Source organism: Podarcis raffonei, chromosome 5 (assembly GCF_027172205.1).
Source record: "Podarcis raffonei isolate rPodRaf1 chromosome 5, rPodRaf1.pri, whole genome shotgun sequence".
Lineage (NCBI taxonomy): Eukaryota > Metazoa > Chordata > Lepidosauria > Squamata > Lacertidae > Podarcis > Podarcis raffonei.
Window position 1 is genome coordinate 33,278,876 of NC_070606.1, and position 18,107 is coordinate 33,296,982.

At 40.8% G+C, this 18,107-nt stretch overlaps 1 protein-coding gene across 3 annotated transcripts in view; it reads right to left on the reverse strand.

Moving 5' to 3' along the window:
- Positions 1–4,197: 4,197 nt before the first annotated feature.
- The window catches only part of ASCC1 (activating signal cointegrator 1 complex subunit 1), a 48,583-nt gene continuing 34,673 nt past the window's right edge, over positions 4,198–18,107 (reverse strand). For all 3 annotated transcript variants that reach the window (XM_053388548.1, XM_053388547.1, XM_053388549.1), the window contains exon 10: positions 4,198–4,656. In XM_053388548.1, the coding sequence (XP_053244523.1) occupies positions 4,540–4,656 (117 nt within the window). In that variant the 3' untranslated portion in view covers positions 4,198–4,539. The remainder of the gene's footprint in view (positions 4,657–18,107) is intronic.

Here is an 18,107-nt window from a genome sequence, read left to right on the forward strand (position 1 = left end):
GCAGAGGCAAATGGAGATGCATGCTCCATGTCACTGTCTGTCTTGATCCTGTTATTCAGGGCTTTTGATGGTATACCTTGTGAGGTCACTTTGCTTAGACATATTTGGCACAGGGTTCTCTTCTCTCTCCACCCCCTCCCTTTGGGATGCCTTGCACCCCTTGTCAGCACCTATTTGAGGTGTGCTAATGTCCAGAACCTCACATTTTTATATAATTTTAATTTTAAAAGCCCCTTAAAGTGTCCATTGTGCACCAGCTCCATTAAGCTCAAATAAGACTGGACTTTGTGCTTGTCTTTCTTTCAGTGCTGTTACATGTTACAACAGTCAAGACAGATCCTCATTTTTGCACCTCACAATTTTTAAAGGATGCTTACGTCTGTAAACATATGACTGACGATTTCCCAGCTACCACAATTGGCCAAAGTTCCCAGGGGTATATTCATTCCTTGCTTTGAAATATGTGAATGTCCTTCAAACATTTAACAAAAGCATAGTCAATCCAGTAGAAATGCAAGGATTTGTTTTTGTTGCAAAATGTAAGCCACCTCTCTCTCACTGCAATAATATGCATCTTAAAAAGCAGAGACATCACCTTGCCGACAAAGGTCTATATAGTTAAAGCTATGGTTTTCCCAGTAGTGATGTATGGAAGTGAGAACTGGACCATAAAGAAGGCTGATCACCGAAGAATTGATGCTTTTGAATTATGGTGCTGGAGAAGACTCTTGAGAGTCCCATGGACTGCAAGAAAATCAAACCTCTCCATTCTGAAGGAAATCAGCCCTGAGTGCTCACTGGAAGGACAGATCCTGAAGCTGAGGCTCCAATACCTTGGCCACCTCATGAGAAGAGAAGACTCTCTGGAAAAGACCCTGAAGTTGGGAAAGATGGAGGGCACAAGGAGAAGGGGATGGCAGAGGACGAGATGGTTGGATAGTGCTCTTGAAGCTACCAGCATGAGTCTGACCAAACTGTGGGAGGCAGTGGAAGACAGGAGTGCCTGGTGTGCTCTGGTCCATAGGGTCACGAAGAGTCAGACATGACTAAACGACTAAACAACAATGTGTAGGTTTTCATACTGTACTAACCAGATTTTTGGGGGGCGGGGGGGGGACATTTCCCAAATCTTAAGACTTAAGCCAGCATCAAGAAACACAAGCTTCTGTAGTCACTGAACACTGACAATGCTCTGCCACCAGCTCTTGTGATCACAATTTGCCTTCACCAACAGCATAGACCAGGTTTGCTCAACTTGGTGCCACAGATGTGTTGGACTGCCACAGTGCTGCACCAATTATCCCCAGCTAACACAGCTGGAAGGCTGGAATAGATTGAATGTCCATTTATTTGAGGTGGGTTAGAGTTAGATAGCTATTTGGATAGACTTCCCAGTTGTCTTCAGAAAGAGGTATCCAGCGATGCTGGTACGTAGTCATTATCTTTGTGATGTGCTGAGTCCAAACGTTTGTATTAGAACACCTACCTGCAATGTAAGAATTTTGATAGGACTTGTGATGAGGCACCTGAGGTATCCCCAGTGCTAAGCATTTATAAGCTGTGTGTATTGTATTAGCTAACTGCCAAGGTTCTGCTGAGGACAGCTTTCAAAACAGATGTATCTAAAATAACTCGCTATAAAACAAAAATATATTTATTAATCAGCTTGCCCTTAAACATGTCCATATGAGGTATTGGACTACTACTCAGCTTCATAGAAATTAATTCCAGATCTGCTTCTCTCTGCTGTGAATTTTATGTACCAACTTAATCCAGCGTTGCTGAATTAATTATACTTCATACATTATAAAGGAACAAACTTATTAAATATATATATATTCAAAAAAGAAAAAGAAAGTACATACAATTAAAAGAAACCCTTTCAAATCTCATTTAAAATAAATTGTGTTCTCTGAGTTTAGGCCTTGACCTACTAAGTAATTAACTATATTATAGTGGGTTTGCACCGAAATTCAGTGCTATACTACTTAATCTGTAGCACTGAAAAAGATTTGTCAAGCTTCAGGTTGGCCCATTTGGTACTGGTGGTAGTACCCAGAAAGAACTACTCTCATGAACAATGAGAATGGCAGAATCTGGCCCTGCATAATCAAACCTAGCCATATTAATGTCAACCTCAATAACCAACAAGCAGCATGGGGAAAAATCAATGCTAGACGATAAAGGACAAAACTGGTCAGGAAAGAAAATTTATTGGAAAAGCTTCTATGAGGGAACTGCAGACAAAGAAGAATAAAAATAGTCCTCGTCTCCTTTTCGGGCTCTAATATTCAGCATGAAGTGCATTGCTAAGTGCATAAACAGCTTCTTGGTTACTGTTGTTAAAAATAAAAATATGTCAAGAAGCTTTCTGATGTACTTCTTTTCTTTCTGCTGCAGAAGAAATGCCTGGCTTTTGTGAGCAAGTGGAACAACAAAAAAACCCCCACCTCCCTCTGCCTTTGCTCTGGGTAAAGGAAGAACCAAAGGGGCCTGTATTTGGGCAAGCAGAGTACCTCTCAAAAGGTGCTGAAAATTGATGTGTGGAGGAGAAGAGCACTCAGGATCAGACCTGTGCTCTTCGAGGTGACTGGCAAAGTCAAGCCTTAAGAGCCTCAGAAGAGATTCTTGATAGCGGAAGAACGAAAGTGATGACATCAGCCAGCCAAGGAGTGATTAGGGAACGCAGGGGTTGCATATTTTAAGAATAATCATTAAAATGGTTCGTAGTTATTCATATGCCACAAAAAGAGTTTCACTCTGTCTGCCGTTGGGAGAAGGGCCATAATGCATGCAAAAGATCCTAGCTTCAATCCCCATCTCCAGGTAGTGATGGTAAGGAATCATTGAGAATAGTCCTGTAGGTCTGCTTTACCTGTGGAAGGTCCCAGCTCCAGGCAGGGCTGGAAGAGAATCCTGTCTGAAATCATGGAAAGTCACTGCCAGCCAGTGTCGATGGACCAGTGGTAGGACTCTAAGGCAGCTTCCTACGTTGCTATATACCGAAGAGCCACTGGCAGTGAGAGAAGATAATACTTAGATAGACTAACATAGTATAAGGCAGGCTACTGTGTTCCCATATGCCACTGGGGTTTTTTTTTATAAAAAATAAGCCACGACAGGACATCCTGAGATGCTAATGCAAGGAAACAGGTGTTGATTGGGCTGGTAAACAACAAAGCCCAGCCCACCCTCAGAAAACAATTGTGCTGCTAGTATAACTGGATGTGGACAGTGAAGATGATCCCCCAAGTGACAAACAGGAAAATGTATGCCATAGCTCCTGCATTCTAAAAATTGACAGGTGTACATTTATTCTCTCTAGCAGAATTTCTAGAAAACTGTTTTGTAACATTCAAGGGGCAGGGATATGGATGTGAATTGGACATTTCTTGCCAGTGCTAAAATAAGCAGCATGATTCAGTCCCAAATCAATTACTGTCAACCAAATAAACAATAGAATTGTAGAGTTGGAAGGGACCACGAGGGGCATCTAGTCCAACCCGCTTCAATGCAGGCATCCTTTGCCCAGTGTATGGCTATCAGTCATTAAGAAAGACTGGGTTAGATCTTCCAGAATTTACTCCAAGCATTCAGTAATATGGGGAATAATATTTCAGATATTACCAGAATTCTTGTATTTGCTTTTGCCTTGCCTTCCATCTACCGTTTCACTTCTCACCGTTTCTCCTTATATACTCTTGTTCCCTTCTTTTTGTTATGAGATGAAATAATTCTAGAACTCATATACAATAGCTTGTAGATGTTTTTTAAGATACGGGTCACAACACTGTGAGCCATAATAAATGCTCAGAGCTGCACACAAGTGAACACATCATGCCTACTGCCTTTGGGGCTACACAAGGAAATAGGCAAGCATTATCACACTGCTGGGTGTGATTTTTCACTACCATGTAAGCAGAATCATCCAGGGTGTTGTCCACGTGGCAAAACCTGGCCCCTCGTACGGAAAAATGTTGTTTGCATGGATTGTGCTCCATGGACAGTGCTCCATGGACAGTGACCATTTCAGAGATGAAAAGAGTTACTTGCAGCCCACCTGGACATGCAGTAAGAACCCCTTCTAGGCAACTGAAGATGGGAGCTTTTGTAAACTGAAAGCATCGATTCTTAGGGCAATCCATGAGTAATAACTAGCATTAGATATGTGTTCAAAGGTAAGCTAGTAAAAAAAAATGTATTGGTAACCTTGATTAATTTATTTACAACTAACTGAAAGCCTGTTACACGCAGAATGTATTATTTCATCTGTAACCAGCACCTATTCTTCAATAAAAGAACCAACAAACTAAAATATCTTATTTGAACAAGTAATTGTTTTCACTGTGTTCAGACCAAGGTGAATTTGCAAATTTAGAAGGAGGACAGAATGACGCTGGCCCATCAACAGGATCCATTTAAATCTTCTTCTTCTTCTTCTTCTTCTTCTTCTTCTTCTTCTTCTTCTTCTTCTTCTTCTTCTTCTTCTTCTTCATTGTGCAGTTCTGATGTCATTCTGTTGGGGCATTGGTCTCTACTTCAGGAGAAATTTAACTGCCCAGATGTCGCATAGTAACCAGAGCTATCTGAGGAGAATCTCTGAGAGAGGTAGACTGAATTCAGCTGCACTTCTCCGAAGCAGAAGTTCTCAAAGAGCTGAAAGAAATGAGATGGAAATAATGAAAGATCCCTAAAAGCGTGTGCTCATATTTCTTATGAGTGAAACTACAAACAATATTTTTGAAACACTTTGATTTTGTAGGACAGTAAGAAGCCAGATATAATAGCATCACAGATTATATCTGGCCTCTGGCCCAACCGTTGGCCATCTCTGTTCCTGACATTTCACAATCCTTGTTTACACTTGCCTCAGTAAAACACAAAGGGAAACATAAAAGTGGAATCAGCCCTTCAGACAAACTTTTGCTTGCTTCCCTGGGCTCCCCACAGATTGGAATGTGAGTGCTGCTCCTTCATCAGCCAAAATGAGCTCAGTGACCAAGTTCCCAGTACATTTCCTAAAAGATGTTACTGCCTCTCTTTGTTGGTATGTAGTGGTATCACAGAAGAAAAGGATTGTAGCTCAAGGAAGAGGTAAAATTATAGTTTAACCCTGAGTCTTCATTCTTCAGTTAGGTCTGAATATAATTTAGGCAACGACCATTTTAGGTGCGTCTGACTGACATGTGATCGCCGGTGCCACAGGTTCTTTTGGACCTGGAAGAATAGCAGAACAGGGCTGGGCTGGGGTGTAATGGAGCGGGGAATGTGGGGTAGGGAGACCAGGAACAACAGCCCCACACAAAATGGTCATCACCAGTAGTTCGTGAACTAGGTTAAACGAGGCTTTCCTTGGTGAGAGCTAGTTTGTAACGTCCATGATAAATAAACTGAGCTCATTTAATTAATGCAGGTTATCAAACTGCATACTGAAAGGAGACACCCTCGGGTGCTTTTGTTCAAGATAAGAAGAGTGAACCGGAACAAAAGGCTCTTTGACCCAATTCCTTCAATGAAGTCTTTCAAGGGCACTTAAACCACACACACACCACTCCTGAAACCTAGTTCAGGAGAAAGCTGCTCCAGTGATTAACACTGTACAGGAGACAGATGAAACGATTACATCAGAATATATTACAAAGGGAAGCCAGTAATATTGCTTTGAAGAAACATCACATTCAAGTGCTTTTCTCCATTCCATTAAGCAGCAGGAAATTGCTCTGCCTTTAAAATGCCTTTGGAAAACCTTTCAACAAATACACTAATTTCAAACTCGGTTTAATGCTGCTGTGCCAAGGGTCAACAAGGGCTGAGTAGCTTAGCTTCCCCATCATGGAGGCCTTAAAAACCCACACTCCATCTGACTTCTTCTGCATTTTATATCTGTCCCTACAGACCTCAGCTCAACATGGGCAGTACAACTCTTCTGGCCATTAAAGACTCCCAGCGGCTTTGAAAAAATCTACAGCTTCATTAAGCCCTGCTCATCCAGAGCTGACAATGCATTGATTCTTCTGTGTGAAACCACTGAAATTCAAAAATTTACTTGGCAGGCATAATGTAATATATTTCACTTCTTTCCAGAAATGTACTGAACTCTCCCTGGTACGGTTTATCTTAAACCACTTCTTCACTGATGTTGGCCATTTATTTTATGTTCCATGACCCTCTTATGTAAATCAAGATTTGCCCAAGTGGGTGGGGCATCTGACACCAAAAGAGTTTGCTAGGTGAGCCTGAGGGAGAAACATATACTGTCCTGCTCAAAGATGAAGACACTTCAAGGCAAGCTGCAGCTGACTGGGCTGTACTGTCAATCTCACTGCAAATATATGGATGGGGAAGGGCAGAAACAAAGACAGGGACTTAAAATGATCTGGCTGGCTGGGCAGAATACATTACGGGATCTAATAGGGTGGTAGGCAAGAGGAATTTCAAAATCTTGAGTCTCTAAGTATGGAGTCTTGGAAACAAACAAAAGGTTCTTAAACTATAAATCTAGCTTTTATTTTCAAATCCTTCTGCTACCCAAGAGCTTCAGAGAAAAAAGTAGCAAATGAGAATTGCAATAAACCTCACTGTCCCTACTTTGGCCCCTCCTTGACTATTTTTCCGGTTGTCTGGATGGAGGACAGAGTGGAGTGTCAGTGTAGAAAGTCACCTACTGCGTAAAGAGTAGAATTTACATTTGTTGCTCCACCCTCTTTTGGTTCTGGCCCCGCCCACCATTGGCATGTGGCCCCTTGAAGCATGCCAGTAAGGGAATGTGGCCCTCACTGTCCTCCGCCCTTGGTCTGGAAGCTGGTCCTGAAAACCTGACTTGCTAAAAGATTGCCCCAACAGCTGCTGGAAGTGCAGTTACATTTTGAAAAGGACATGAAACTACACAGGAGGAGGCCAAAAATTACTTTGAAATAATCAAGATTCTAGGAAAATCAATATTTGGATAATGAGACTTATCCTTTTACCGCTTCTTGTTAAGCCAGCAAGAATACATTTTATTGAAAACTTTAAAAAATAAGTTTTGATTTCATATTTAAAGCCCAGGGTAAAAAAGGAGAATTGAAAAGCCCTATGCAATTATAAACATGAATCCATAATGAGGCTCCAAAATCTTATGTTCCTGCAATCAAGAGATACATTTCTCATATATAAGAACTAATAATGGTGTGTGTAGAGGGTTGTTTTTAAATTAAAATCCAGTTTGACTGAGCACAGTATTTAGAGAATATTTTTTGAAGACTACAGCAATTTTGACAGGGCATAGGCTTTGAGCTCAGTGGCCAGAAGTGGGATTTTAAGACTACACCTGTTTTTTATTTTCCATATATTTTAAATAAGTAGCTCTCACAGGTCCTCATAATCCTACCTTTTTGCTTACTCAGCAAACAGGATGCTCCCTGCACTGCCTACACAACAGGAAATTGTTACTGTCAGATTGTTTGTGAGCCTGAAGATGTTTTTAAAGTGAGGAATATTGAAGTATTTATTTGCAGTGGCGGGGGCGGAATGTTGAAGTTTTAACTTCTAAGGGGATTATTTGCCTCAAGACAAGCTAGCACAGGAAGCAAAATGCATATACAGGATATTGCAAATATCTATTTGAGATAACAAAAGCAAGCTCTCTCTTACCATATAGGCAGTTCTTATTTGAAAATAAGCTCATGCACACACACACACTTTTCAGGGGTTACTCAAGAATACGCAGTACCGGCACCTCTTTTTGTTGTTGTTAAAAAGTGTAGCACTTACTGTAACAACTTCATGGTGAGTACCAGCACCTATTTTTCTAGAAAAAAAGCATTATATATATGTATACACACATACACATACAAACACACTTTACGTACACAGACACAGACACAGATATAGTAACGAAGTGCAAAAGCATTCTCCCCTCCTGCGGTTTCCAGCAACTGATATTCAGAAGCATATTGCCTTTGACAATGGAGACAGGAAATAGCCAATAGTAACCGCTTGAAAGTCCTATTGTCCTTGAATTTGTCGAACCCTCTTTCAAAACCATCCAAGTTGGTAGCCATCACTGCCTCATGTGGGACTGAATTCCATAGTTTCACTAAGCTTCACTGGGTGTCTGCAAGTTTTAATGTTATGATCCACTTTCTCCATGCCATGCTATGATTTTACAAACTTCTATAACGTCACCTTTTGTCTAAACTAAAAAGCCCCACAGCAGCCCTATCGCTCAAGAAAGGGTAAGGGGAAACATGAAGCGGCTTAGTCATGCTGGCCACATGACCCGGAAGCTGTCTGCGGACAAATGCTGGCTCCCTCGGCTTATAGAGCAAGATGAGCGCCACAACCTCAGAGTCGTTCGCGAATGGACCTAACGGTCAGGGGTACCTTTACAATTTTTTTAAGATAAAAAGGAAAAGAAAAAAAGGATACACTTATTTAAAATAGCCACCTGTTCCCAAAGTGGGGTGTGACCTCAACATGTTAAAAAAAAGAAGACAGAAAATAGCACTTTCCCATAGTGAACTTTAGTAGAACAATTGATTTTTCTGGAAAGGTACTAGCCGTACATTAATCATGAGCATAGCACAAGATTTAAGGAACAGCCACAGCCTTTTCTCTTCCCGCTTTCACATCAAGCCTCCTACTTTTATTACCTCACTTTATTCCCTCAGGCCTCAGGTGACTGAAGCCGCTGGATACCAAGAGTAGGCAGATGAGGGCAATAGCGTAGTCCAAAGGGCATAAGCTCCCTCTCAAAGCACAGCTAGGAAAGAGGCTCTTGGGAGCACAGATGGTAGCAAAAGGTCTCTGATATTGCAATGTTAATTTCTTGCTTTGAAAAAGGGGTCCCGTGACCCTGCCTCCTGAGCTTAGGTTTAATAGAGCTGCCTTCTACTTCACATCTGATGAAGTTGACTCTGGGCCACGGAAACCTATGACATAATCAATTAGTTTTCAAAAGGTGCCACACCTGTCCTGATTTTGCTAACATTATTTCAGATTAAGGGGAGTTAACAGCAAGTAAAAAAACGTTAGCAAGTTGGATGATCTTTCGTTTGCCCCCCTTTGTTTTCTCAAGCCACCCAAACTTTACTTATGATTGTAGGCCTTTTGAAGACAGAGATGAAACTGCTGTAGGCCACCCTGAACCCATGGTCTTGAGTGGGTTATAAATAGGATTAATAAAATTAAATTTTTCAAAAATATTTTAACTATAGTTTTAAGAATACTAAAGTGAGACTTCCATAAATGTGCACAATATATTTTGCTTTGGGCAGAATGAGTGGAACACCCCCTTTCTCGTCTGCTCGGTTCCTGCAGTTTCCTTTCGGCTACCTTCCCCCAAAATGTGATGCACCACTTCTGTTTTCAAACCTGGGAATAGCTACAATCAATCACAGGGCTAATATACACCAGGCTACCAGCAGAGCAGCACTGCAGCTCCATTTATGAAAACCTGGACATGCCAGCACAAACTACTGCTTTTAAATCACCTGTCATGAACACAGCAAGCATGAGAAACATTAATAGATTTGGCTGAAAAGGTGCTGGGCAGCAGGACGACAAATATAACCAGAAGAGAGGAAGGGGAAGCAGAGGTATTTAAAACTTCCTTCACGTAATCTCTCTGCTCTGCGCTTTGGGCAGCCTGGCCTGGTTTTCACTGTTACTGTCACAGGTATTGATCAGTTCCAAAAGCTTTGCTCTTGCCTAAAGTGGCAAGGCCAAAAGGACCATTTGGAATTAATTAAAGAAAAGAAAAGAAAACGAAAACCTAGCAGTTCTGCAGAGAATTTCAATACTTCAATACCATGGGAACAACTCACTGCAATGCTCTGCAGTTAAAAATCTACCAACAAAGAGAAGCAGTATCAGAGGATAAGATGCACACATTCACCCGGAAATGAATACACACATGCAGTCAGTCTGTAGGGAATCCATTCACTGAAAAGTATCAACCATATAAAGCACCGGCTAAGGATAAGGAGATTAATGGTGCAAAACTGTCCTTTGTGAAGCCGCACAAGAAGGCTGGCAAGAGAAATAACATGTCCTTAGCCGCCCGTACAGTTTATTCACAAAACCAGATACTCCCAGCCACGGGTGTGGGAGGCTAAGGACTCAGCCTGAAGGTAAGAATGTTTTAAGCATCAGAAGATGGAGGGGGGCCTTTCTCAACCTTGGGTCCCCAGATATTGTTGAACTACAACTCCCATCATCCCTCGCTAGCAAGGCCAGAGATCAGGGATGATGGGAGTTGTAGTCCAACAACATCTGGGGACCCAAGGTTAAGAAACACTGTGTTAAGGAATCAGATGCCTTGTTGGTGATACAAAGCAGCTACGATATGTGGTATCACCCCCAAATCTAAATATACCCCTAAGGGTGATAGTTCTTAGACTTGGATACAAGATCAGATAGGATATACAGTAAGAGCAACCAGAGACATAGTCAGACTTCTGGTGCCAGTGGAGCAGAGAGAGACAACACACCCATACCCACCCCTCAGTTTCCTCCTCAGGCAAGCTAAGCTGCCTAAACTGGTCCCATCATGACCCGCCCACAGAAAAGGACCTAAAAATATGATTACCTCAGCTTAACTCCAAGGATGTTTCTAAGGGCACTCCATCAACAGAAAATGTTTCATCTGCAGCACCCAGTTTTCCCAAGAGGAGATAAAAAAATCCCCACCAAAAGATTCCATTGGGATTGTTTTCATGTTCACTCTTTTCTGAAGGCAAAATTCACACTTATTTCAAAGCAGCGAGGTTCACTACATCATTTTTAGCAGGGAAAGTGGTCACCTACCATCTCACTCTCCCACAAATGAAAAGCACCAAAGTGTACACTTAAAATAAGGGGGCAAATTCACCATACACATATTAATTAGCTCTCAGCCACACTGATGAAGAAGTGGGAGGACTTGACTTCAGCTACATTCAAATAGGTACAGACTGGTAGAGAGTTTGGGATTACACTCAAGATTACATTATTTGACTACAGTCTTAAAGAGCAATACATGCTCTGCATCTATCATGCAGATAATATTAGAAAGTAACTTTGCTCAGTTCTTGACTTACATATCATAACTCTCCCTAGTTTTCTACCTGGAGACTTTGAAATTTTCAGTGACTACACCTAAATATACACTTTAAAACAGGCATTCCAGAGCCCTTGGCTTCACAAACTTTTATCTACTCAAGTGCTTAGTCTATATTGCAAAATACAGGAGAGTACTAAGCCCTCAGACAGCTTCTCTTGAAATTATCCACGAAAAATTTAATAATCCTACCCTAAACAAGTATAAAATAACCTAAATTGAAAATATATTGGTCCTGTGGCTTAGAAGAACTAGCTAGTTAAACCCATGCTCTTTATAGCCTGTCTTTGTGGAAAATATTACTTAAAGTGCAAATTATTATAATCTTTCAGACTTTGACTAAATCAGAACCTTAATACCAGCACAAGCTAGAGGGAAATATGCTGTAAGTAGCTCACCCATCAAGCATACAATAATTTATCAAAGAAGACAATGTTTGTTGTATTGGCCTGCAGCTCTTGTTCAGTCTTTTTTGGCAGAAATGAGTATCTACTACAAGGTCTCTGACAAGGAGAAGATTGGTTTAAAACCAAAGAGGGGTCTGCAAGTATAAATAAAGAACCTCTACTGCAGTCCTCTGGGAACCACATGGATTTAGAAACACATGCTATCCTGAGATGGCAGATATTGATACTGTAGGAGAGAGAAAGGGGGAGGAGGAATGCTTGTAGGGATAAGAAATAAATCAAAGTGATTGATAGGACAAAGGAGACTGATTGATACAAATGGAGTGAATTTCACAGTTCATGAATATGTGGAATGGATCTCAGTTGGCTAGCAGGCAGATGGGAACTATGGACGCAGTATGCTTTGGCCATCTGTCCCACACAACTCTCGTTAATGAACCTCCATTACGACATGGAATGAATCTGATATTTTAGTTCCTAGAAGGCATGAAGCTGGAAGGAATCTAAAAATCACCTAAATCCAGCCTCTACACATCATCATGCTTTCTCTTTCTCTCTCACACACTGATTTACACAGGTGATCCAGATTGCAATGCCTCACTAAACAGGAAACAGGAAGGAATAAGAACACGCAGTCAATGAACATTTAGTAAAACAATGAGTTAAGAGCCTGTCTGCCCCCCGCCCCCAGCACATTAGTACAGTGGTACCTTGGGTTACAAACACTTTGGGTTACAAACTCTGCTAACCCAGAAGTAGTACCTCGGGTTGCGAACTTTGCCCCAGGATGAGAATGGAAATCGCGTGCCAGCAGCATGGCGGCAGCAGGAGGCCCCATTAGCGAAAGCATACCTCTAGCTAAGAACCGTTTTGGGTTAAGAACGGACTTCCGGAATGAATTACGTTCGTAACCCGAGGTACCACTGTATTATAAAAATACTAATGGTTTCTGGCCAGAAAATGTCTAAAAGTGCATGTTGTTATAGTTCTGAAATGATCAGATATGAATCTAATCAATAGCATTCCATACACACTTCAGAAAAGAGCCTGACCATTCCCACATTACATAGATGAAAAATAACATGAAAAATGTATTTCAGTCTCTATTACGTAACAAGAACCACAAACTTACAGCACTTCAGTGATTTATGTTCCAAGATCGTTCAACTATTTCTAACAAAAGGGCCTCTTTGCTACATTTCCAAAGCAAAGCTTACTTCAGGTCACAGGCGTCAATAAAATCAATAAAAATACTTAACTAATTGAGGTTCTGCCCTCCCCCAACATAAAGCCTGACCCCCCCCAAATGAATCTTGGCTACGCCCATGCTTCAGGAGGCAAGTTGTTGTTCAGATGAGTAGCAGTGAACAGACATTCAGTGGAATTCATAGATATGTTTCTTGAGTCAGATCTTTTACTGGCTCAGGAGACAGAAGTTTGCATACTACTAACCATCACAACAAAGGAACAAATATGGAGGGTTAATTAGTTGATTCAGATCAATTCATTCCACATTTGAAATATGTTTTCAATAACATTTTGGTCACGCACAAAAAGCATATATCCGACTGTGTGCAACTCCAGACTCTGCAAGCTTAGTAATTACCTACACCATTTAATGGCACCTAGAAGCTTTCCAGCACTACAACCATTAAAAGAGCAGGTAGGCTGGTGCTGTTCCAGAGCGAAAGACCCTACCTTCTGCTCCAGAGTGAAATGAATGCTGCCTTCTGTCAAAATGAGCCTGCTGCTCCTTTCTAATGGCTTTTTAAAGGCATGCTAGCCAGATGAAGAACAAAAACTTCTGTTATGGCACAGGTGCTTTGTGATTAAGATGTGCTGCAGAGTTTCACAAAAAGCATGGGGGACAAAATGAAAAGAAGAAAATGAAGGCCTGGCATTCTTTCCTTACTTCCCATAGCAGGGCTTCCAAAACAACCCACAGGTTATCAAGGCCTTCCACCTTGAAAATACAGCTTGACAGATTTCTGGAACAGTCTCCCTAGAACAGCAAAGGGAGCAAATAATGTCATCAAGTCCCAAAGGAATAATTTGTAAGAGTACTTTATTCATTTTCTTTAAAATCTGGTGTATTACTCAGAATCTGTTGCATTCAGCTTTTCTCTCCCCCCCCCCTCAATCTTGTATGTTTTTTTCTGGGTCCAATTGCATCTCCAGGCACTACAAAACTTTGGAAGACAGCACATGCCAAAATTCTCCCTTATATGAAACAAAAGGTACAGAAGCCTTCTCAGGGCTGGGAAATCCTAGCTTTTTCCTGCACTTCTGGAGCAAGACAGATTGTCACACTGAGAATGTTGACTGGGAAGATGCTGTGATAAGAATGCCTTTTATTTGAATAGCTTGTGCTTCATCCTCAAGAGGCTACCAGTTTTTTTTCTCCTGATCCAACAGGCTAGCTAATCCAGTGACATTTTCCCCCTCCTACTGCAGCATTTGGCTTGGCTCAGACAGATTGTTCCACTAAATAATAAGACAGTGGTTCTTCCATAAGTGAGTGTGAATGAACATTGGAGAAGACTATTGATCTGGATAAGGTTTCACGAAGGACTTTGCCTTCAAGAATGAAGTGGTCTATCCAGTCCACTTCCCTTCCCATTCTTTTTTTTTTTTAAATGTCTTCTGTATTGTATTAATCTTTTAAAGAGCTATGATCTGGAGATGTAGGATTATAAAGGATTAATGGGGTCTCCTTAGTATTCCATAAAAACACCTTCAAAGCTCCCCAAACGTTGTCGCTTATTCTGCAAAACTAACATGTCAAGCAATTTATAGAAGCCTCTGTTTTATCAGCAAGCACAATATTCTTTTTGTTCAGTTCTCATTTTGATTAACTGTTTCCGCAAGAACTTTAATATAATGAAGCTTATTAAAAAGTCTCATGCTAGGGTTAAAAAAACCCCAAGATTTGAGAACAAAATTAGATAGTGTTTGAATTATGAAGGCAATTCATAGAATCATAGAATTGTAGAGTTGGAAGGGACCCCAAGGGTCATCTAGTCCAACCCTCTGCAATGCAGGAATTTCAACTAAAGCATCCATGACAGATTCAACCTCTGCTTGAAAATCTCCAAGGAAGGAAAGTCCCTCACCTCCCAAGGGAGACCACTGTTCTTCCTTCATCCGAGCATCACAGAGCGGTTTACAATATAAAAACACAAAAATACATACCACAGTAACAAACAAAAACAATACCCCCCCCTAAAACAGTTTAAAAGGCCATAGATTGTTTAATTAGCCAAAGGCCTGTTATACTTAAATGATCATGCAACAGAGTCACTCTTGGTACAAGACCTAATTACAATACCTGGAAAAATCCACATTTGCTGCATTTTATGCTCCATTATTTTCAATACCCACTGCTAACAAACTACTAGCCCACCCACAGGACTGCACTCAAATTAGTAACAGATCATACTCTTGGGTAACTAGCTGCACACAGAGACAAGCACATACAGAGTTCCCTCTCCTTTAATCGGTGTTACAAGAGAGTTAAGCAAGCAGTAATGGCACCTGCTGAAAAATAATGAATTAAAGATACATCTGCACAGAGCTCTCCGGCACATTTTAGTGATGCTCCATTAACTTTAATGCACTTTGAATGAAGCCATGTAGGCCTCTGAGAGTCTAATGTGTTAATGAGGTATTGATGGCTTTAGAAGTAGTTAGGCTGCAAAATGGGCCTTATTGGTTGCTTCCCAAGTAGCCTCGCAGCTAAACAAAGACTACTTGAAACAGAAGCAAGCATTCCGCTATGTCTCTCCATATTGCAAAACTTGGGCATGTCACAATATTCCATTCACACCTTCAGCAGACCCTGTTGTCTGGTACCAGTGCTACTTCCTGTGAAGCAGTATCTTGCTGTTATGTGACCTCTTTCTACTACCTTAAGCGGAACTATCACATTCTTTGGCAACCAATTTGTGTGCCCCATTCCTCCGTTTGTGTTTTGCTGAAGGAAGGATTGAACACTGAGATGTTCACAAGACTGTAAGAAATCTAGACATTCGTCTTCAGATCAAGAGCTATTTCCTCCTTAGGGTGATACCAAAGATTCATATATGTTAATATGCCACAAGTAGGTCCCCCCAAGAGTCTGTTCTCAGGCAAAAACATCTGAATTACTCTTACAATAAACCTAAAGACTGAGACTGGAACATCTCTTTCTATACATATGCATGCCTCTGGGCATTTCCCCCATGCTTTTTGGAAAGGATACTCAAGGTCAGCAGCAGAGAATAATCAAGTAAGTTAGCACTTACAGATGACAACAATACCCGACTCCCAGTATATTGTGGAGTGCAAACTGGAGTGCTTTGTTTTAAGGGAGAGAATAGATTTAGCGGGCAGTCATGGGATAAGAGAACAGGTCCTCTTATGGATCAGGCACTGGTTAAAGAACAGGAAGCAGGAGCTGTAATAAATGGATAGCTCTCCCAATGGAAGGATGTACTTTTAAGTATAGGAGTGAGAGTGTGCTCAATGATACTTATCACCTTGTAGCTGTGTTTGGAATTGCACACATACTCTGGAAAGTCTAACATAAAGGGGATACAGAATGTCCAAAATCAATCACATACTTTCTCCCATAAAGTTTCTGTCTCGTATGATACATAATGCATTGGGTCAGTGTGGTCTACTGGCCACTGTATATCAAGTGTAGGACTTTCAACTCACCTACTAGAAAAGAGGCAGAGGTAATTGCTGCTATACTGATCGAAGAGAACCTAAGATTGAAAGGAATGCCCATGGAAAGGAGTATGAGGGAAAGGGAAAGATACAAACATATCACAAATTCCCTATACTGTGTTACATTTCTTATTCACTTCTTCCTAGAATTGTTTCTCCAGTGGATTGCCTTTTTTTCTTTTTCTTTTTTGCTGTATTTGAGTTACTCCAACAAAATAAATTTTCTTCCCAGTCTCTCTTCTGAATGTTCTCATATTCTCTCTTAGATCACTAGCTTAAGGATTGCCCATATTCAGAGGATGTAAAAAAGCTTTCCCCCCCTCAAATATTAGATTTCTATTAATGTATTTATACAGTCATCCAGCCCCTTTAATCTTCCTTTCTCCAGACCATGCAAAAGTTGACTTTGAATCTCTCTTTAGCCCTGCGGTCTCCCTACCACAGCATCATTCTAATTGTGTGTTCTTGAATTTTCTCTAGTATATCAGAATCCTTTAATAATGCAGGGATCAGAAATAGATGCAATGTTCTGCAGTGTGCAAAGTGGCATTATGTGTTTCCAATTCTCCTTTCCATTTTTCTACCTAGCCACTCCAATATTAAAAAACCACTCTTAACCGAATATTCTATTCAAAAATGCTACAAAACATATATTTGTTTTCTTTCATCAACTTCTTAGTTTTATCTTCTGGTGTTTACGAAGCATGCCAGTAGTGTGTTCTAGTCATCTTGCTTTTATTAATTTACTTGTGAAATGCCTGTCATTATGAAGCGTGGAAGGAGAGCACATATATTACAGGGACTCACAAGTGTGAGTATAATATTATTTAAATAGAAACTTTAGAAACAGCTTCACTAAAAAAGTATCTCCAACTGGTGTACATTTAGCATGCAACATTGTCAGTGGAGACTGGATCTCCTAATTTCAGAAGAAAGAAGCAGGCTTCAGAACAGTGTACTCAAGTACAGTACTTTTACCTATAAGACCAGACAGCAGCTACTCATTTTAAAATAAAAAGATGCATGTGGGAACACTGCTGGGATGAGAGCTGAACCCACTCCTGCATCAAGTGACCCAAGTAGCTGCAGTACAAGACATGTTCCACTCCTATCCCTACTGACACACCATCTTTCAATTCATTCCTTTGTCACAGGAAGCGACTGACTCATAGCCAATGAGCTGCACCAGGATACACTCATGAGCCCCATGTCCAGAGCACAGGTAGATTTTCCTAGTCCCCTGCAATCCAGTCCCAGTTTGCATCTTAGTTTACTTTACCCAATAGGACTCTATGGAAGCCTTTAAGAACGAAGTCCATTCCTATATGCATATCCCCACCCTCGGCTTCATAGACTAGGCTCTCATTTTGTGTGACAAAACAAGAGAATCCAGGAGAAAGCTTTTATAAGAATATGATTGTGGGTTAATCCAAGTCACGCAGATTACAACCAGACCCCCTCAATATGGCTTGTACAAACTCAACAATGCCTTAGCACTTCTTTCTCGTATTGTAATTAAATAAAATAACCAAACTGATTTTCAGTGTTCAGCACTAGTGGAGATGGGGCTGTAGCCTGGGAGGGTCATTATTAAGAAAGTTAAGCTCTGTCAGTTTCTCAATAATATGGAATGCCATAAAACCCTTCTCTATCAGGATGTAATTAACTCTGCTCAGCATTATGTAGGCAGCTGTTACTTTAGCCTATTTTTTAAAAAAATCCAGGCAGTTTCCCCTCTATTTCACTTTAAATATATGACATTACAAAGTTAAGTGTCAAGTGAAAAATCTGTGTCCTGCATCTAGGTTATATCTATTTACCGACATGAGGATTACAAACTGTAGATAAGCGTACTCACAGATCATACCCCATTATCACTTTATTATCTTTTGCTAAATCTCCCTTACTTT